This window comes from Poromitra crassiceps, assembly GCF_964638095.1.
Source record: "Poromitra crassiceps genome assembly, chromosome: 2".
Lineage (NCBI taxonomy): Eukaryota > Metazoa > Chordata > Actinopteri > Beryciformes > Melamphaidae > Poromitra > Poromitra crassiceps.
Genome location: NC_139624.1, coordinates 95,735,180 through 95,757,683, shown reverse-complemented (window position 1 = coordinate 95,757,683; position 22,504 = coordinate 95,735,180). Strand labels below are relative to the sequence as shown.

Here is a 22,504-nt window from a genome sequence, read left to right as displayed (position 1 = left end):
TGAAGCGCAGTGCATGATCAGAGTTTTAGCGGATATTTAATGTATCCGCGATTTAATGTCAGAATGAAAATCCGCGTTGGATAGTCTGCTGAAGGGCTGTCTAAAGCAGCAGCTTGTATTCACATCAGTCATTTGATTTACTTTGATCAGCGATTTCTGTCTGATACAGCAGCAACAAATGTAAATGTGTAATCTCAGTCTATACATTTCCACAATCTGTAAGCCTATTTAGACCATAGATTTAGAAACGCATGCCCAATGAATAATGATCTCTATCACTCATGTGTGTGGTTGCACTGATCGAATAATTCATATATAAAATAGCCTAGTATAAAGCCTAATAGCCTACTATAAAAGATAAAACTGCTGAACTGAATTGAGACGATGCGGGCATAGTTATCATTGATAAAAACTAGCCTATTTTTGCTCATATATTGGCATACAGCCTACAGGACACAGTTCCAGCTGAAAGATGCAAGAATAGCCTGCATATTTAGTATTGGGGCTATCCCATATTTATCCCATATCTATATTATGTATAGGCTTTTCTGGCATGTAGGAGAATATCACCCTCACTCCATTTGAGGGTCCGTTCATGATATGCGCGCGGTGATTAATAGTGATAATATTTCTCCACGCATCGTTGAGCTGTTAAGACATAAAGTGGTAAGTAGGCTTAATTTAATTATGTAGCCTACAGAGCCACGAATGTTTTGCTTGTTCTATTCTCAGTTGACTGCAATCTATTTTTCATATGGCGATCTTATGTTTATTGCTGGTCGTGCTAGAATGGATCGTCTGGAGGGACCCTATGAGTTATGATTGGTTGGGTTTGGGCATGAAGGATGATGATTAGTTGAGCTTAGGGCCAGAGGCGGGGCTACGTGCTTCCTGCCGACCCATTCTAGCATCAGCCCTGCTCCATCACTTTTTTTTTTAGGTCCGTGTTGTGTTAAGTGTCCCTCAGCCAAAACAGTCCGCTTCAGACACGCCTGTAGCTAGTAGCGACCCAAACATTACAACTGAAATGATGTGTATACTAATTACACAGTTACAAAAATCGTAGCTGCTGTTTCTCACATGAATATTTACATTTGAGACGTGGGTCAGGAATCAGTGCTACGATTACGTTTTGTTTGTAATCAGGCAAATCCTGGGGCACCTGGCAGTAAGAACGACATCACAGCACAGGGGTCCTTTCCTTTAGCGCCAGTTTAGATTTCAGAGCAGCGTTTCATGATAGATAGTTTAGATACCAGACTCCAGAGGCATATAAACTGTTATATCGGTAATAATATCTGTAGCTACATGTTAAAACAGCCGATAAACAGTCTGTTAACCATCTGGACCAGGCCGTAACATCAGAGCATATAGCGTTAAAGCTAACGGCAGACACAAAGCTGAGATCCGCCTGGGTAAGTCTTTCTCATATTGACAGTGCTGCTGTTACTTCACTCTTTCTGCATGATGTCAAAATAGAGATTATATATTATTATTTCCTGTATTGATGCTGTTGCAGGTCAGAAAAACAAGGCTGTCTACAGGTCCTGAAAATACTTTAAAATGGATTCAATCATATTAACGTTTATTAAAGTCAGTGTAATGCCCACGTAATCATAACACTTTATTAACAATAGTGACATTACCTAAATTAAAACTGCAGTACTCACATCTACATGTACATGTTCAGTGCATGCCATGTTTATGTCATGGGTTGATCCTGATTGAGGTGCCTTGATTTCAGTTTAATGTCAGTGTAAAGTCTTCTACTTTGTGTTGTGTGTGAGTCAATGATCACACTGTGAACCGATTACTGGTTTTAATATCAAGAGCTGCGTACAGACACATTGGCATGTGATAACAGACTGGCTACCCGCTACCGGTACCCAGACCTAAACAGGACTAGAGGCACGCTGATTGGCTTAGCATGTAAATACTACGGCGGCTCATAGTAGACAAATATGACATGCGATTATCAAATCATCTACATCCTTTCCCTTTAGCTCAGAACAGTCTTTTAGAAAACAACTAGGGGTGTCACAATATATCGTCCCACGAAATTTCGCGATAGTAAAACGTCACGATATGTATCGTTGAGATGAAATCTCATATCGTGAAAAAAAAAAAAAAAACATTTTTTTTTTTTTTTTTTTTTTTTTCAAAAGTAGACAAAGAAACGTCTTTGTTTGTTGAAGTTCAATGTGTGGAAAGTAGTTCAGTTGAACAAGTCTCTGAAGAGACACATGAGAAGTTATACAGGAGAGAAACCATTCAATTGAGTTTCTGGCAAAACTGTTTACTTGACAGGAAAAACTGAAGATGCGTAAAAAATAGACTAAGAAAAGTCTTGTTGTTTGAGTTTGAAGAAAAACTGAAGATGCATAATGAGAATTTATACTGCTGAGAAACCTTTTAGTTCAAAGTAAATCTAAGTGACGGTGTAACTCATTCTATTTCAAGATAAGCCTTATCTCCAATCTCATGTTTTTTCTAGTTGTTATTGTAATAACAATTTCCCACAACAGCATGTTTTGTATTTGTGCATTTCAAATAAAATACTACTTTTCCAGTCATATATTGTCATTATTCAAGTTTAAAAAAATATTGTTAAAATCGTATCGTATCGTTATCGTGAACCCAGTATCGTGATACGTATCGTATCGTGAACTGAGTGTATCGTGACACCCCTAAAAACAACCAAATTAGACTTTAGGCTTAGACTTAATAGCTAACACAAATCAAGGTGGATTAATATATCACTTTGACGGATGTGCCTATTCATAACACTGTCACCATAAGTGCATAGAAATTTAGTGCAAATATTCAGTAGGCATAACATTTCAAAACATCAACATCCAATACTCCACAGTATACAGATTATATATATATTTTTTTTCTTTCACAACAGGCATTGCATAACATTTCCTTTTCTTTTCTTTTTTTTTTTTTTTTTTTTTCTAGCAGTGTATTACTTTTTTTTTTTTTTTTTTTTTCACTGCGTATATTTCGGGTTTGGTCTGCAGGTGCGACCTGAACGTGTTGTGTACTGTTTATCACTGTTCCCAGTGCTCAAGCGTGGCACAGGGCGAAGAGGGGAAGCGCCCTGTGGTCGTATGGCGTTCGGCTCAGGACTGTGGGGTGTGGGGGGGGTACAGTCCATAGTGGAGGGGCTGGTGACCAGGGAGTCCGGGTCCTCTGCTTGGAGCGGTGGTGGCGGCTCTCCAACGCGAAGGATGTGGCGTCGGTTCCTCCTGTATGTCCTTCCATTGCACTGGATGATGTAGGAGCGTGGCTCCGTGCTCTTTTCCTGTACAGTCCCTACTTTGTCGTATCCGTTTGGAGTCTGCAGACGCACCACTTGTCCCTCTGATAAAGGCTGTAGTGGGCGGCTCGACTTGTCATAGTAGCGCTTGAGAGTGAGTCTTTTGTTAAGGAGTTGGGCGTTGACTTGCTGGGCACATTTTGGGGTTGGTTCCAGTAGTTTGGTGCTTACTGGAATGGCTGCGCGTGTCTGTCGTGACATCAGACGTTCAGCTGGGGAGCCCAGTGTTGAATCACGGGGAACATTTCTGAGGTTGAGAAGGTTGAGGAAAACATCGCTTCCATCCCTGTGTGACTTCTCCATCAGCTGCTTGGCACTGCGCACCGCTCTCTCTGCAAGCCCGTTTGATTGGGGATATTCAGGGCTGCTGGTGGTATGCACGAAATCCCATTGTTTGGCAAAGTCCTTGAAATGCTGACTGGTGTACTGCCTACCATTGTCAGAGAAGAGAGTGTGCGGCGTGCCATGGACTGAAAAGTGTCTCTTTAGCTTGGAGATCACTGTTGACGATTTTATGTCACGGAGAAGGTCGATTTCGAACCATCCCGAATATGAATCCACAAGCACCTGGTAGTACTTGCCGTGCCATTCAAAAATGTCTGTGGCCACTGTGGACCATGGGAGGTCTGGAACAGGGTGAAGTCGGAGAGGTTCCTTTTGTTGATGGGGCCTGGTGCTGTTGCATGTTGTGCACGAGAGCAACTCCTCAGTGATGTCATCTGACATGTTTGGCCAGAAGATGATGCTTCTCGCTCTGCGCTTAGTTGCTTCAGCACCTGGGTGCCCTTTGTGCACAATGTTGATGTACTCTTTGTGCAGAGACTGGGGGATGATTGTCTTGTGGCCTTTCATAATGATGCCGTCCTCTACTATGAGTTCGTCTCTGTAGGGGAAGAAAGGCATGAGAGCAGGCTGGAGGTGGCTTATTTTGGTGGGCCACCCTCGCTGGATTACTGCACTGAGAGCCTGCAGTATTTCATCCTCTGCTGTATGCGTTCTGAGTTCCTCCAGGCGGGCTGTGGAGATGTAGCTCACTGACATGACTTCAAACGCATTGCTTTCAGCAGGGCTTTGGGAGTCTTTTGTGTTTGGAGCCCTTGAAAGAGTGTCCGCCAGGTACATTAATTTGCCCTTTTTGTACACTAAGCTGATGTCATAGCGTTGCAGCTGTAGCAACATTCTCTGGAGACGGGCAGGGGCGGTGTGGATGGGCTTCTTGAGGATAGTCACCAGAGGCTGGTGGTCGGTCTCCACGAGCGTGGGCTTTCCATATATGTAGTCTCTGAACTTTGTACAGGCAAACACGACAGCCAGGAGTTCTCTTTCGATCTGTGCATATCGTGTCTCCGTGTCCGTGAGGGTGCGTGACGCGAACGCCACCGGTCTGCCGTTTTGCATGCACGCGGCTCCGAGTCCATAGCATGACGCGTCACAGGTGAGCGTTACTGGCTCCTTGACGTCGTAGAATGCTAATACGGGTGCGCCAGCCAGGCACGACTTGAGGCGGTCAAATGCGTCTTGATGCTGCTGGTACCAGCACCATGCAGTCTCTTTGTGGGTCAGTTTCCTCAGCGGCGTCGCGATGTCACTGAGGTTCGGAATGTATTTCGCAAGGTAATTGACCATACCAAGAAAACGCTGTAGCGAAGCAACGTCTGTGGGGACTGGCATGTCGGTGATCGCTGCGGTCTTGGAGGGGTCCGCTTTCAGGCCTTTGCTTGTGAAGATATGGCCTACATATCCTACTTGGTCCAGGCGAAATTTACACTTGTCTGGATTTAGCTTGAGGTTGACCTCTCTCACCCGTCCAAGCACTCTCTTTAAGTTAGCATCGTGCTCAGCTACTCCCCGGCCTCCGATGAGGATGTCATCGACGATGACTGAGCAGGGATAGCCGGCGAACAGCTGTTCCATAGTGCGTTGAAACACTTCACTTGCTGAATTAATTCCGAAGGGCATCCGCAGAAATCTGTAGCGCCCGAATTGGGTGCTGAATGTCGTCATCATTGAAGATTTCTTGTCGAGACGTATCTGCCAGAATGAGTTCTTAGCGTCCAGAACTGAGAACACTGTAGCCCCCGGCATTTGAGCTGCTACCTGTTCAACACTACGCATGGGGTAGTGGGGCCTTTTCAGTGCTGTGTTAAGGTCCTTTGGGTTGATACACAGCCGGATTTCTTGCTTGTCTTTCTTGTGTGCCGCGACCATGGAGGAGACCCAGTCAGTGGGCTCGCTGACTGGTGTTATGACACCTATGTTCTGCATCCGTTCCAGTTCAGCTTTCACTCTCTCCTGCATCGCGACAGGGATGCGGTGGGCTGGCCGGACCACAGGCTGTATGTCGGCGTCCACCTTCATGGAGTAGGTGAGTGGAAGTTCTCCAAGCTCATTGTTGAACAGATCTTGATATTGCGTAAGAATCTGTGTGTTGAAGTCTGTGTTGCTCTCCATGGTGACTTGATGAACATCAGGGCTTAATTTGACAATTCCCATGTCCATGCACGCACGAAAACCTAGCAGTGGTTGCACCTCTCTGTCCACTATGAAGAAAGGCAATGAGTGGTGTTGCTCCTTTAAGCAGCATGACAGTGCAACCATGCCGTTTGTTTCAATTCTGGTTCCACCATAAGCAACAAGGTTTGTAGCTTTGCTCTGCTTTACAAGCTGCTCGCCGTCAGCCACATGTCTGAACGTCTCTTGTGACATAACGTTGCATTTTGCTCCTGTGTCGACTTTCATTTCTGTTGACCTGCCATTTATGTGTATTGTGACGAATCCTTCGTCCTTCTCATTTGCATATGAATTGACACAGTCAACACAGTCATCGGCCTCGACACCGTCCACATAAAACGTTTCATCTTCATATGTGGGCTGCTCCACTGTCACTTCATGCACAGACTGTCTGTAAGGCTTTCTGTTTGTGCTGCTTTGGCTGCGTGGTTTAGACTTGCAGCAGCTCTTGTAGTGGTTTAGCTTGTTGCAATTATGACACTGTTGTCCGAAAGCTGGACACTTTTCCCGCTTAGCAGCATGACTACCTCCACAGTTGTTGCATCTTGTGATGGCCTGGGAGAATGGCTGTGGTTTTGACTGGTACTTTCTGCCTTGAAATGGCCTCACTGCATCGACACTGGTGGCTTGTGTGGCTAGCGTCTTGCTATTTTCTTCTGTCATCTCATGGATTCGACAGAGTGAGATTGCCTTGGCAAGTGTTAGTTCACTATCTCTCAGCAGAGATTTTCTTAAAGAGTCACTAATAATGCCACACACAATCCGGTCACAGATTAGCTCGTCAGTCAAATCTCCAAAGTGGCAACTTTTTGCTTTCATCTTCAAATCACTGAAAAATGACTCGATACTCTCACCTTGCTTCTGGTTTCTCGAGTGGAATTTGTGTCTTTCCATTGTCCTGTTGCTTTGGGGATTGCAGATCTCTCGAAACTTCCTCTTCAAACACTCCGGGTCCTCCCTGGACTCCGCACGGGCAAGTACTGCTCCGCCTTCCCCGGGTGCACGCACCTCCGCTGCATAAACAAATGAGCACTCCCGCTCAATTGCTTCTGGTCCAGCGAGGTTAAGGAGTATATAAGCCTTTGTTTTCGCAGGCTTATCATAATGTGCTGCTGCAACAAAAATATCATACTCCCTCTCGAAGTTTCGCCAGCTTTCTGCAACGTTTTCATCAAAAACAACGGGGTCCGGTCTGCGAAAGCCGTCCGCCATGTTGTCCGACTATCGTCTCGTCTCTCCCCGGCAAAAGAAACAGGTTGTCAGGCGAAAAAAATACTCACACAGGCGATGAGTTCGTACCTATTCTGACACCATGTAAAGTCTTCTACTTTGTGTTGTGTGTGAGTCAATGATCACACTGTGAACCGATTACTGGTTTTAATATCAAGAGCTGCGTACAGACACATTGGCATGTGATAACAGACTGGCTACCCGCTACCGGTACCCAGACCTAAACAGGACTAGAGGCACGCTGATTGGCTTAGCATGTAAATACTACGGCGGCTCATAGTAGACAAATATGACATGCGATTATCAAATCATCTACAGTCAGGTTTTAATTTCCAGAGCTCTTAGAACTGTTGTGGCTTCTTAGTGTTACTTTCAATTAAAAAGACTATCAGATCATGTATTACTTTTTGTTTACTTACAATACATACAATTACTATAATACTGGTGGTAATAATAATAAAAAGGAGGTGTCAATTTAAGTAAAATCAAGGATGTCGCTCTGATTTCAAAAGTGCATTTTGTACAGGCCCACAACATCCCCAGGCCAGATTTTTCTTGAAAAATAGCTAAATCTTGCTTCAGCCAAAATGTTATTCATATAAAAAAGACTATATCGACAATGCAAATTAATTTAGAGAACAAACCTGTTATTTTTTCATTTCAAGTAAGTAATAAGGGCTGCGTTTAAAAATAACATACAGGAGCTTTGGAAAAATCTGCATCTCAAAATAAAGTGCTTTAATTTAAAAAAAAAATAGTTTCCCCCTTACTCCATTTGACATTTTAAGTCTCAGCCAAAAACAATCTCAACACATTAACACCTTCTTTTCTCCTTCTTTACTATCTATCTATCTATCTATCTATCATCAATCAATCAATCATGTTGTCCAGCAGTGAATGTGCAGTTTGGATTTGAGTGTGTGTGTTTGTTGCTCAAAACATGTGGCGCTTCCTACACTGCATCATGCATCACAATGTAGTCTCGGTTGCCAGACTATCTCAAGTTGAATCACAATGAGACATGCTGGTTTTGTTTGAACTGCGTGGTGGAACTGGTGAGGACAATGAACATCTAACAGTCTGTCCACTGTGGATTTACGCACTTTTCAGATCTGCTAGCTACTTACTGTAGCGTAGCATTCCAGGTTAAATAAATAAGTTTAAAAATGTTCACCGAGCTCGAATGGGTTGAGGTCTGGTATTCCAGAGCTTTGGAGCGTAGTTAAAAAAGGCTGTGCTGCCTATTATCATATGTGCAGTAGGGTTGTGTGATGTCAGTAAATTATCCATCGTGATTATTCCACAGTGAACCATCGTGATCCACGATGGCATCGTCATTGGCAGGGGTGGGGGGAATAATTAATCATTTATTAAGTCGCTGCGGTGCGGTAATGCCATTCATTGCAATGCGTTCATTACAACTGGACAGCTGAGCTCTTCACGGAGACCAGCGGGCTTCGATAGGCTACTATTAGCCTCTGTGCTAACAGCACAGAGCCAGGTGACTGAATGAAGCAGTGGCTCTCACTACCAACAATTTGAACGGCGCAAATAACAAAACGTTAACATTACAGGTCCTCACCAACAACGTGTGCGTGTTGAATTTAACTAGCTGGTAGTAAACTGACTGAATTACTGGCTGATATAACGTTAGATTCGCGTGGGCTTTTGAACCTAATGAGAGCGATTTGAAGAGAGGAGAGGAGAGTTGAGAGAGAAACACAGCTGCTGCTGCTGTAACCTCAACGCGATCAGTCTGAATGACTGATCAGTCTCGCGTTGAGGTAAACGACAGGCTGCTGCTGTGAGCGACTTCAACTTTCACTTTGGAAACAGGCGAGTTAAATTCACAGTTGAAGACTTGTACTCACTTTGGGTTGAAAACAGGAAAGAACGTGAAGTTTCTTCTTTGTCTTAAAAGTGTTCCCAACACAAGAACTGACTTCTCATCCGCGGGGGACGCGTGATTTAACCCCACATAGGATAAGCAATAACCACGCCCTGTGGCGCTGGGATTGGCCAGGAGCATTGAAGCTTGGGACTAAAGCACCTGGGGTTTTTCATCTTTTAAAATAAAGATGTTTAAAAAACTATTGCTTGTTACATTTTCAGTGCTGTACCTTTTCTCTGGGTAAGAATTAAGCTTGAAATTAACGATATGATACATTATATTATATGAGCTATGAACATGAACACAACACCGTTTATATTATTGCATGTTTTTGTAGATTGTGTACATTGTGTAGATTAAGCTTATTATTATTATTACTATGCTAAGGAAGGTAGGTGACCATAATTCATTTCAATGTCCGCTCTCAATGTCCGCTCTCGAAATCGCTGTCGTTCTCAAGAGCTATTCAGTTGGTTCATGAAATCGCTGGGCTGCGTGCCCTCCAGTGTTGCTCCTGGCCAATCCAGGCGCCACAGGGCGTGGTTATTGCTTATCCTTGTGGGGTTAGAAATCACGCGCGGGGAACGCCCCGGCGACATTAAGAGCGGAGGAGGGGGAGGGGAGGCTTCTCTGAGCCTGAACTGGGGGCGCTCGTTTAATGCCGCCGGCGCGTCCCCCACGCGTCACGGTAGGTGGACTTGGTATTTTTTATTATTAAAACAGCACAAATTTAATTCGAACAGATAATTAATCACAATGATCCGATGTAGAAGGCTCAGAGGTCGATGGGGGGTCGGCCAATCACGATGGTCGATGCCATCGTCCATCGTGCTAACCCTACAATGAACATCTATGATCTAACAGTCTGTCCACTGTGGATTAAAAGTGTTGTTTTCGCGCGGACGGTCTATTTTCCTCTTTTTAGAGCCGCCATGTGAAATGTATTCTCTCTATTACTTCTCTCGTTCCTCCCACTCGACTGGAGTGAGTGAGTGTCTCTTCTCAGCTCTCCTCCGCTCCGTGTGGGGAGCTACTAAATCTAACCATACTACCCAGAGTGCCTTGCACCTCTGAAGAAAGCCGAGCAGTCGTGTGTGTCTGCCTGTGGCAGCAGCGGCCACAACATCGAGGCACTATTTGATTGGCTGAGTAACATCAAATGTCACGTGTGATGATTTTAACGCATGCAATTGGTCTGTGAGAGGGCCGAGGGGAGGGTTGTGGGGCCGAATAAGAGATGTGATTGGGCCAGCTCAGAAGAGTTGTGACATCTCCATTCACTCCAATGGACCAGTTTTTGGCCAGCGCAAGCGGGCCCTATATCTGGCTTTGTCCAGTCCAATTTGCGTGCCGATTTGAGTGCCGATGCCCGTGAAGGCTTTATCGCGCTGGCCATTAGGGATGGGCATCGAATTTCGAATTTTCGAATAATCGTTGTTATTATCAAGGTCGACTTTTATTATTGAAATTCGAAATTCGAAAAAAAAAAAAAAAAAATTTTTTTTTTTTTTTGAGTGAAATGTTGCATTGTCTCCCCTGATTCTAAGTATAGTCAAATCGCTATAATCATTTTAAGCAAGGTTTATGGAAAAATGAATGGCGGATGAAATCCCATGAAGAGGGAGAGGGGGTGACTTTGGCACCCCTTTGGCAATCAGACCTGAGCCTACTAAATATTTAATGAACCACAACCACTCATGATTGTCAAAACTGTTTTTTATTTTCGAAAATGTCAATGTAAAAAAAATTAAAAATGTAAAAAAAAAAAAAAAAAAAGTTTTTTTTTTTTTTTTTACATTTTTTTTTTTTTTTTCGAAATTCGAATTAAATTCGAATTTGGCCAGCGAATTTCGAATAGTGTTTTTGCTAGAAATGCCCATCCCTACTGGCCATATGCTAGGTTTCCGACCTAGCCTTGTTTACTTTCAAGAGTTCCCGGAAGTAAAGCTCTGGATTAAGCAGCGTTGTTGAGTTGCAGCAAAATGGACAGATTGTGATGTACTTTGAAAGGGTCCGATGTTTAAAGAATCAAATTGTATATTATCAGCTTTATTTTAGCATTCAAAACATAGCAGGAGCCTCCTTCCTGGCTGTTCATTGGCTGTTCATTGGTCACACATTTTGGTCACACATTTTGGACCTCCGCTGACACCGCTCTCTCTGGGCCAGCCTAGACACTGAGGGGGAGGGCTGGGCAGAGTAAGAGATGTGATTGGGCCAGCCTAGACACTGAGGGGGAGGGCTGGGCAGAGTAAGAGATGTGATTGGGCCAGCCTAGACACTGGGGGGGAGGGCTGGGCAGAGTAAGAGATGTGATTGGGCCAGCCTAGACACTGAGGGGGAGGGCTGGGCAGAGTAAGAGATGTGATTGGGCCAGCCTAGACACTGAGGGGGAGGGCTGGGCAGAGTAAGAGATGTGATTGGGCCAGCCTAGACACTGAGGGGGAGGGCTGGGCAGAGTAAGAGATGTGATTGGGCCAGCCTAGACACTGAGGGGGATGGCTGGGCAGAGTAAGAGATGTGATTGGGCCAGCCTAGACACTGAGGGGGAGGGCTGGGCAGAGTAAGAGATGTGATTGGGCCAGCCTAGACACTGAGGGGGATGGCTGGGCAGAGTAAGAGATGTGATTGGGCCAGCCTAGACACTGAGGGGGAGGGCTGGCCAGAGTAAGAGATGTGATTGGGCCAGCCTAGACACTGAGGGGGGGGGCTGGGCAGAGTAAGATGTGATTGGGCCAGCCCAGTCACAGAGGGGGGGGCTGGGCAGAGTAAGAGATGTGATTGGGCCAGCCCAGACTCAGAGGGGGAGGGCTGGGCAGAGTAAAGCGCAAATTATGCTCGAGCGAAATCGCCGGCGCTGACTGCGCCGAGGGGGTCGCCGCAGCTGGGCGTCCTATCGGCGCAGCTCAGCGGAGGGGGAGTGCAGCTCCTCGCAAAATGTGACTCCGCGGCGTCAACTCCTTGTTGTGAGGAATGAGGAAATGCCATTTCCTCATTTAACATGCTTGTCCCTCATCTAGCAAAGCCTTATGCAGGCTCACCAGAATGAGTTTTAAAATGGAGGGACAATAAAATGTCCCCCCACCGACATGATTACAAGTTCTTGGTAAACGACACGATAAAGTTTTGGACGTGTTTTGGACGAGGTACGTTCGAGTATGCACAGTCTCGCTGTCGCCGCTCGTCGGCGGCAAGGCTCCAAGTCGAGGTTGCGCAGAACCTTGTCAGCGCCTTAAGAGATGTGATTGGGCGAGCCCAGACACAGAGGGGGAGGGCTGGGCACAGAGTAAGAGATGTGATTGGGCGAGCCCAGACACAGAGGGGGAGGGCTGGGCACAGAGTAAGAGATGTGATTGGGCGAGCCCAGACACAGAGGGGGAGGGCTGGGCACAGAGTAAGAGATGTGATTGGGCGAGCCCAGACTCAGAGGGGGAGGGCTGGGCACAGAGTAAGAGATGTGATTGGGCCAGCCCTAGTCTGGGGCCAAAAACCTTGTTCCGTGTCATCTGGCTATGGGCGGAACACACCACCATCCGCTGGGAACCAAAGTGCAGCAATCCTTACGTTCTGTTCAGAAAACATGGGCGACGTGAGTATCTAGCTACCCAAAAAGATACAAAACAAACAACTAAAACCAAATAATGGCATCGCCATTATATGGTCTTCCTGTCTGTAATGGATACCAGGCGCTCTCTCCTTTGAGAGAGCCTGGTGACGACGCAAGGTTTAAGTCAGCCCACACACAGAGGGGAAGGGCTGGACCTAGTAAGAGATGTGATTGGGCCGGCCTAGTGTCCTCTAGTAAGAGAGTGGCGTCAGCGGAGGACCAAAATGCGAGACTCATTAGCCAATGAACAGCCAGGAATGGGTCTCGCGCTACTTTTGCATGCTAAAATAAAGCCGATAATGTACAATTTGATTCATTTCAAGGGATGAAAAACCCTTTCAAAGTACAACACAAACTGTCTATTTTGCTGCAACTCAACAGTGCTGCTTTTTTTACTCAAGAGTTCCACTTTCTACTTCCTGGAAAAAAACTGGTCCATTGGAGTGAATGGAGATGTCGGAACTCTTCTATTATACGGCTCTGGGCCGGCCCAGTGTCACTCAGTATACTTGCCCTGCTGCTGGAAGCTTGGGCGCCCGCATGGTCCTAGTGCCTGCCCGGTTTCAGTTTTAATAATATTCTATAACGTTTTTGGACTTCAAAAAGTGCAGGAGTCCAATACTGCCTTCTTAAAAAGTGGGGGGGACAATGCCTCTGTGCTCGCACCCCCCCCCCCCCCCCCCCCCCCCCGCTACGTCCATGGGTAAAATAACACTTGACCAGACCAGTGATACTCAACCCCTCTAGAGCCACATGCGGCACATTTGTGGGTATAGTTGTAGCTTTTTTTTAAAGTCCTACTTAAAATAAATAAATAAATAAAAATCTTTAAAAAATAAAGGGAGGAAAGGGAGTTGTGGCTCTTGCAAAGATATTTTTATTTCCAATGTGGCAACATTGTAAGACATTGGGCAAGGTTGCCTATCACTGCTTTAGACCCACCATTTTGTCTGAGGTATAAATTCTATGTTGAGGATTAAATTCTATAGATTTTAATCCAATTCAAAGTTCTGGAACGTCAAGAAAATAACATCTTGTATTTCATTCAAACTAACTGGCATTACAATGTTTTAATAATAAATAGTCTTAAATGTAGCTTGCTGGAACCTGCAGGCTCCCTCATGATAATGTTCTTAATGTTCCTTTCTTTCTTCAGCAGCTGATCTGAGATCTGCATCATCTTCAGCGTTTTGAGAATGGAGAGTAAGTATCACAAAACATAAAGGACATGAGAGAAAGGTTCTATCTAAAGTTAGAGACATACAGTAACTCAGTATGGATGGGGGGAGTACTTAGGTACTCGAGTACTCGTCCATAACGTTACTATTCAGCAACGTTTCTACTATTCGAGTACTAAGATTAAACCGGACGGACAAACCCCGTCTTTATTCTGTTACAAATACCATTTGGCACACACACACACGTGCACGGCAGCCAGTACACACACACACACACACACACACACACGCTTTGAAGGTGCCGTGAAATTTGTCCTCCGCGTTTGACCCATCCTGGCTCGTCCTCCATGGTTCAGGCCAGGAGCGGTGGGCAGCTGCAGTGAAGCGCCCAGGGACCAACTTCTTCCAACCGCCGCTGGTCAGACGACCATCTTCTGCATGTTTTTAGTGGGGGGTTATATATGGAGGAGCACGGGGAGAACATGCAAACTCCACACAGAAAGGCCCTTTCGATGAGATAGCCCACCTGGGAATCGAACCCAGGACCTTCTAGCTGTGAGGCGACAGCGCTACCACTGCGCCACCGTGCTCGCACTTTAACAACGCAGGGGGAAATCATTATTTTTTTCCCCAAAAAAAATCTGGGCTGGCGGGGGCGCTGTAGAATGGTAGGGGAAACACTGATATCATTACTATAGTAATAGATATTCTTACAGGCCTAATAGCCTACGATAGCATAACGTAGCCAACCTTTGGATCCGCTTGTTTGCCCTCGCACACGGACCACCCGTATTATTATGCAAAAAGGACGCTATTATTATTATTAGTGACGTTAAATAAACAAGTACACGAGTACTCGTTCAATAGAGAGTACTCCAATACTTACTTAAAATGCCCGTCCCTATAACTCAGTTAGAGATGCCTGATAGATCAGCAATCATATCGGTATTGGCCGATGTTAGTTGTTTTTTTAATATATCAGTATCGGCCTGATGAGCAAAATAACAGCAAGGATAACATCGTTTATCGGTATCGGCTAAAATGTTCATATTGAGAGGAAACAATGCGGTAAATCTATGATTTATGGGTTTTTCCACATGTTTTAGAAATAAAGAAAGACATTCGTTTTTTCCAAATTCGCAGTGTTTACATGCATTTCACTTGATTTCACTATGTACAAAATTGGATTATCATAGAAAGATCATGTCGACATCAGTAAATAACGGTTATCGGCCATAACAGCAATATTAAGATTAGGGATAAAACGATAAGCGGTTTTAATGATACCCGTGATAAAATTCCTGACAATAACTATACGGTTTCAACTTTTCATTCTCATTAAAACCGTGGTACCATGATTACAGTGCTTTGAAAAACATGGTACATACTGTCCATCATCAAGCAAAGTTGGCAACAGTCTCCCAGATGTGCAGCCTTGGAAAAGTGATTTCAGTGAGTTTTCAATATAAAACTTGGTGAAATGATTTCCTTGAGCGTATTGAACATTTTCAGCACATTTGAACAATACTGATAATACTGATAACCGTGATAATTATTTTGGTCACTATAATCGTGATATGACAATTTCAAATAGTTAATCTCCAATTAATATCACGGATGCACGTGTGCGCGTGCACACACACACACACACACACACACACACACACACACGGCTCGGTATCTGCCAAAATGTTCATATCGGTGCATCCCTAAACTCAGTGTTTTATCCGTCCAGGTGAGGATGATCTGGACATTTTGACGGCGCTGCTGGCGGAGTCTGAGGGCGTGGCCGAGGAGGCAGAGTCTGAGGGCGGGGCAGAGAGGCGGGGCGGGCAGGACGAGGAAGCGGACGACTTGGACGGCCTGTTTGATGACGACGATGAGGAAGAGTACAGAGAGGGAGAGGAGGAGAGGGAGGTCGACGCCTCTGACCTCTTTGGCGATGTGGAAGACCTGGAAGAAGAAGAGAGAGATGTTGGAGGAGAAGCAGCCACCTGCCCCAGTCTGAACAACAACCAGGAGGATCTACAAGGTGTGTCCCTTAAGTTCACCTACAACCAGCCTACTGAGCCTAGACACTACTCTCCTCATGTCCATTTCCAGGCTTAAAGTCGAGCTGAACCCAAAAATGACTTTTCTTTTCTTTTCTTTTACTTCAAATACCTGGGTATGCAGTGCACCTATTTAATAATGTATGCCAAACAAAATCACAAAAATCGAATTTATTTAGTTTTTCACACTTTTTCACATCAAAAGTTCATTTTTCAAGATTTCATTCATAACAGTAATCTACAGTTTGCTGACGCCACCGGCTAGTACTATCAAATTTCTACCCCATTTCAACCAATCATATCACAACATGGCAGCTGTCAATCAAATCTTCATTTCAGGATAATTTTCTCTTCCAAATCAAGGAGAAAATGGCGACTAGTGCCTGTAATCTGGCAGACTTTCTAGCCCATAAACTAACTACTAACTTGGCCAATTGTAGGTAACATACGAAAAAAAAGCAAACGGTAATGTCTAAGAATGCAAAGAAATATAACTGGCTCTTAAACTCGCATTCCAGGATAACGTGAGTTAATGTTGTTGAGGCTGAATTCAGACCCCGGCCCCTCGGAGATTCCAGGCCGACGGGCTGCACTCTTCGCTCCGCACCACACAAAAGGCAGCTGGCTGCCTGCTGCGGCTCTACTCGCGTCACCAGGCTCTTCCCGAGGAGAACCACATGGCCACAACACGCTGAATCCCACTCGATTTGGGGGCAGAACACGGCAGGATTGGCCAAAGCCCAATCCAGTCCCCAGAATTGTCAAATAAAATCATCAACATGCTACTATGACCCGCCTCTCAACCTGTCATCTCAGACAAGTTCTGTTTTTAGTCTGAAACGGACTCTGACCCACGCGCCACTTGGGCTCCGAACGGGTTCAGTTCGACTTTAAAGAAACAGTTCACCCAAATGAAAATTCTGTCACCATCTACTCACCTCACCCTCATGCAGTGTTGTAGTCAAGTCACTATATCTCCGAGTCCAAGTCCCTAGTGTTCCAGTCCAAGTCCAAGTCACCAAATAAGAGTCCGCGTCGAGTCCCCATTACCTGAGTCTGAGTCTGCAGGCTTCTAATTTCATCATTTTAGGGGCAAAGCCAATATAATATAATATATATATTATATATACCGTATATATATATTATATATATATATATATATATATATATATATATATATATATATATATATATATAATAATATCTATCCTTTGGTGTGTCACACATTGTTTTAGGGCACAAAGGCCATGAGTGAAATAAGAGCATTTGGAGCCTCCAAAGAAATAACTAGACTTTCCAATAAGAATGAGGTGAAAAACATTAATGATTTGCTTTTTTAACAAACATGTGAAGTTGTCATAAGCCTCCCTAATGTTCTGCTGATTGATGATGGTATTGGCTGTCCAGCCTCTTAGTTGTGTCTGAACTTTTACAATCTGAACAGAGAGGGAGAGAGACGGGCAAGCACACACACACACACACGCACGCGCACGCACACACACACACACACACGTGCGCGCACGCACACACACACACACACACACACACACACACACACCATGGTTGCTTTGAGGGGGCAATATTAGTGATTACTATTATTATCCTCACAGAATTATTACTGCAATTATTATAGAAATGACTGACTTATTCTAGAAACATGGGTATTATAACAATGACTTGAGAAATGTTACAGTACAGAGTTATTGAATGCAAAAAGGGAGATCATTTATTTTCACTATAATTCCATGCCTAAGTAACACACACAGTACGTTTACATGCGAGTTAAGTGGAGCTATGGTTATAGCTTGATTAGGCTATTTACTCAGACTACTGTCTTGTCCAAGTATACATCCACGGGTGGGAAATCTATTTTTTTGATGGAATCATGTTGCCTCCGCTACGATAGGTGGTGATATGCACTCTTTTCCCGCAGGCTCGGCCAATTCTAACAACTGGTCTCTTAATAATGCAGCTATTTCATTAAAAAAGATGATATAATTATACAAACGTTTCCCCTCAAAACGATCACTTCTGGCCCATATAATAGTGTGGCAGTGTGTTTATGTTGAGAGACGCTGCGCCCTGTGTGTATTTTAGTGATAGGACATTGTTTTGCTGTGTTCTGTGTTTATGTGGTCGAGTGAGGTTGAGTTTATGTGGAGAGAGAGAGCGCGAATAAACCGTTCAAACGCAGGGATGGTCATGTAACACAAACCTGCCCCATGTGAGCTCAATACAGTTGAAACTAGGGCTGCACAATTAATCGTATTTTCATCGTCATCGCATTCACAATATGAACATGCGCAATAAACACATGGCAAAGACTGCCTGAAACGCAATGAATAACAAAAGTGGTTTTATTTACATGCGTCATGCATTCACACTCAGCATCTGATCATTTTGTCTTGTGTTGTAAATCCAGCGTACACCTTTCCCTGACAACAGTGCGCTCCGCCCCTCTGCCAAAGCCCAAACACGCAGCTAGAGTCAGTGTGTATTTCATTTCTTTATTCAGTGGGCATAGGCTATGTTTGGGGTCTATGTCTATGTTAGCATTATTAAAGCATACTTTAATATTTGTTTATTAAGTCGTATCGTCATCGCTATATTGAACAATGTTATCGCACATCGCAGATTTTCCTCATATCGTGCAGGCCTAGTTGAAACTAAGATATTCCATTAAAAATATATTTTTTTAGATTTAGCTCTACATCAACGAACTTCACATTTAGCTTTAGCTAATCGCTCCCTGGCCGCTAACGTAACAGTTTTACACGCTGTTCGACTTCCGGGTCAAACAGCGTCAGTGCATGCCATGCGCTGATCGCCTCGTCCAGGTCCAGTCCGACTGGCCTGTATACATGCAGGAGTAAATCGACTTCCAATCACATTATCTGGGTGTGTTAGTCTGACTTTTATAACTTTGATTTCAGTCGAGATAACATGTTTACATGCATTTCAAAAGTCCGGCTTAAGGCGGACTAATGCAATAATTAGATTTTTCTTAAGTGCATGTAAACGTGGTCTAATTTGTGTCAGTTTAGGGGTCCTTGATGTGAAAAGGTTTGAGAACCAGCACTGCTTTAAAGTGTTTTGAAATCAGATTCAGAATCAGAATTCTTTTATTAGCCAAGGTATGTTTTCACATACTAGTCGGAATTTGTCTTGGTGTGGTTGGTGCTCATTAACATTGATCAGAACAAAAAATATGAGACACAAACAAATAACTCTGGAATTAATTATTAAATTATTAATTAACTCTGGAATTAAACTCCAGTGGGCGGGGAGTTGTGCAGGCTTGAAAGTGCGTTTTAAAAAGCCAGAAATCTCATCAGCTGGTCAAATAATCAGGCATTGGTTTTGGTATTGATCGTCAAACCCTATCAGATCAATATGTTCTGGTCTGTTTCTGGTAAGAGGTATTAATGCATCTCTAAATCCTTGACTGAGTGAGCGTTGTGCTGTGTGCTCTGTCAGAGGAGCTGCGGCGCATGCAGGAGCAGATGCATCGTTTGCAGCAGCAGCTGGAGGCCAGTCAGAGGGGCTCCGCTTCTGCTTCCACCGCCGTCAGGAGGGCGGGGCCCCCGGCCGCCGCTAAAGCCACGCCCCCTGGCAGGACGCCAGGGACCCCGGCTGCCGCTAGAGCCACGCCCCCTGGCAGGACGCCAGGGCCCCCGGCTGCCGCTAAAGCCACGCCCCCTGGCAGGACGCCAGGGACCCCGGCTGCCGCTAAAGCCACGCCCCCTGGCAGGACGCCAGGGCCCCCGGCCGCCGCTAGAGCCACGCCCCCCGTCAGGACGCCAGGGCCTCCGGCCGCCGCTAGAGCCACGCCCCCCCGACAGGCTCCGCCCAGGCCCAGCCACAGCAAGACAGCCACCCCCACACGCAAGACCACACCACCGACAGGTAGGTCTGCCAGACTGCTGCTGCCTCATTCAGTCATTCAGGGTTCCCTCCTTGAAATCCTTGAACGTTTGTGAATTTGAAAAATAAAAACAAGTTTTTGAAAATAGACATGGGTCACTGAAAGTGCTTCAACTACAGAATACTGAACACAGGCCCTAAAATGTAATCTCTGTAACGTATTCCATTAGATTACTCAAGTAACATATTCTTTGCATTACTTTTGGAATACTTCAAAATGGTCTTGCTGAGCTCATTTGTCTGCGTCACCCTGCATGGAGTTAACACTTACAGGGATGGATTCCAGGCTGTGTGTGGCACGTGCACAAATTGTTTCACATTTTTAAAATCTGTTTATGGGAAATGTGTGCCTCCATATTAATTTTAGAGCAAATAAAACAAAAAGTAATTACTTGTAATCTCTTTTTAAAGACAGTAACTGTATTCAGAATACCACACATTGAATCTGTAACTGTAATGGAATACAGTTACCGGTACTCATATTTTGTACTTTAAATACATGTATTCCGTGACTCCCCAACACTGCTTGGCTGAAGAACAACAAAGCAGACAGAGGCTCATGTCCCCCACAGGCCACCGTAGCTGGAGCAGTCCAGCAGAGTGGGTTGAACTTGTGTCTTGTGTGTCTGGTGTTGCAGCAGTCAAGTCTTCACCCGCTGCAGTTGGAGAGAAACCTGGAGAGAAGCTGAAGCTCCAGGAGTCGTCTGACTTTTCTTCCCAGCTCAACAACGCCGACTCTTTCAAACGCAAACCCAGGACGGCTCACCAAGCCATGCCCAGCACCTCACCAGGTAACCAAGCCAGGCCCAGCACCTCACCAGGTAACCAGGCCACGCCCAGCAGCTCACCAGGTAACCAAGCCATGCCCAGCACCTCACCAGGTAACCAAGCCAGGCCCAGCACCTCACCAGGTAACCAAGCCAGGCCCAGCACCTCACCAGGTAACCAAGCCATGCCCAGCACCTCACCAGGTAACCAAGCCATGCCCAGCACCTCACCAGGTAACCAAGCCAGGCCCAGCACCTCACCAGGTAACCAAGCCAGGCCCAGCACCTCACCAGGTAACCAAGCCAGGCCCAGCACCTCACCAGGTAACCAAGCCAGGCCCAGCAGCTCACCAGGTAACCAAGCCAGGCCCAGCAGCTCACCAGGTAACCAAGCCAGGCCCAGCAGCTCACCAGGTAACCAAGCCAGGCCCAGCAGCTCACCAGGTAACCAAGCCAGGCCCAGCAGCTCACCAGGTAACTGTTTCACTCTATGAGGCCATTTACACCTGGCACTAACATGCATTTTCTGTGATCAGATTGCAATCAGATAGTGCTTGACCACATTAGCCTGATTTCATTTACACCTGGCGTTAGCATGTGTTTTGGGTGATCGGATTGCAATCTGATGGCAATCTGATCAGCCAAAACGGGTGTCCTCTCATTAATCTGCATACAGTTGCTGGAGGTGGTTTGGCCGATCAGATCGCAATCCGTCTTCACTGTGTCTTGGGGGTGTTTACACCTGTACTTTCAAGTGGTCAAGCACTATCTGATTGCAATCTGATCACAGAAAACGCATGTTAGTGCCAGGTGTAAATGGCCTCTGTGTATCAGTCTGGACTTCCAGCTGTTCACACTGATTTCAGTGGATGGAAGTGACGCTACTTGCCTTGACAGACAACTCCTTCAACCAATCAGCGTCACCAAATCCACTCTGAAGAACGGCAAAAATATTTTTTCCCCAAGAAACTCTAACTGCTCTTACGGCTGTGCTTACTCTACTAACGTTAACCTTACCACTCGTTGCTTCGGGAGCTATCATGCTGTTTTCCCAGCGGCTTCCCTGATTGGCCGGTTACGTTTTCAACTACGAGGCAGGTCCCTGATTGGCGCGTGCACTTTGTGATTTCTGGAAATCGCTGTCGATGGGTGGAAGTCCAGACTGGCGACAGGCGCGATATTTCTAGTTGATGTTAAAATGCGACACGCACCTTTAACAAACTGTTCTAGTTGATGTTAAAATGTGACACGCACCTTTAACAAACTGTATTTGCATTACTGGTTTTCTCCTCAGAAGACAGAGGCCCATTGGTGGAGATAAAGATGGGCAGCTCGTTCCAGCCAATAGAAAGCACCAGCAAGGCCGCCGACCCGCCTCGCTCGCCTCCTGCCTCCCAGAGCAGACAGACCAAGCTTCCTCCTCCTTCTCTGCCTGCTCTCCCCAAAGACGTAGCTGTGGAGAAATACTCCGGCCTGCGGCTCAGGTCACCACACTACCTTAAAGGAAACCTTACTCCTGTATGTCAGATGTTTTCAAAGTGGGAGGTGGGCCTCCCAGTTTCAGGGGAGGCTCAGTGAATGGAAGTGAAAATTATGACATTAGTTATTTCATTAGTTATCAAAAGGAGATCACATAGAATAGCCTAAATGTGTGTGATTTGGTTAAAGAGATAGTTTAGAGATACAGTAGCAGTGTGGAATTTGACTGTTTTACGGGACATTCACACCAAAAGCGTTTTTTTCAGTCAGAACGCTATGAAAATCATGTCGAGAGCGCTTCCATTGTGCACAAAACACAGCGCACGAGGGTTTTATTGTGCTCCGTTTTGTTTCCCCCTGCAGTCGCGTGCAGCACAGATCAGAACACAACGACCACAAGGACGGTAGCCAGCTAGTTTTTATGCCTCCGCCGGCGAAGCCAGGCCGAAGGCATTATGGATCCGGGTTGTCCGTCCGTACGGCCGGCCGTCCGTACGTACGTCCGTACGGATGTTTGTTAACGCGATATCTGAGGAACGCCTTG

General features: G+C 45.4%; 1 protein-coding gene across 1 annotated transcript in view; it reads left to right on the top strand.

Moving 5' to 3' along the window:
* Window positions 1-1,286: 1,286 nt before the first annotated feature.
* mcm10 (minichromosome maintenance 10 replication initiation factor) overlaps window positions 1,287-22,504 on the top strand; it is a 44,494-nt gene continuing 23,276 nt past the window's right edge. Inside the window, exons 1-6 of the mRNA XM_083631857.1 lie at window positions 1,287-1,415; window positions 13,718-13,764; window positions 15,475-15,771; window positions 19,268-19,696; window positions 20,353-20,505; window positions 21,776-21,965. Coding sequence (XP_083487983.1) covers window positions 13,758-13,764; window positions 15,475-15,771; window positions 19,268-19,696; window positions 20,353-20,505; window positions 21,776-21,965 — 1,076 coding nt within the window. The 5' untranslated portion in view covers window positions 1,287-1,415; window positions 13,718-13,757. The remainder of the gene's footprint in view (window positions 1,416-13,717; window positions 13,765-15,474; window positions 15,772-19,267; window positions 19,697-20,352; window positions 20,506-21,775; window positions 21,966-22,504) is intronic.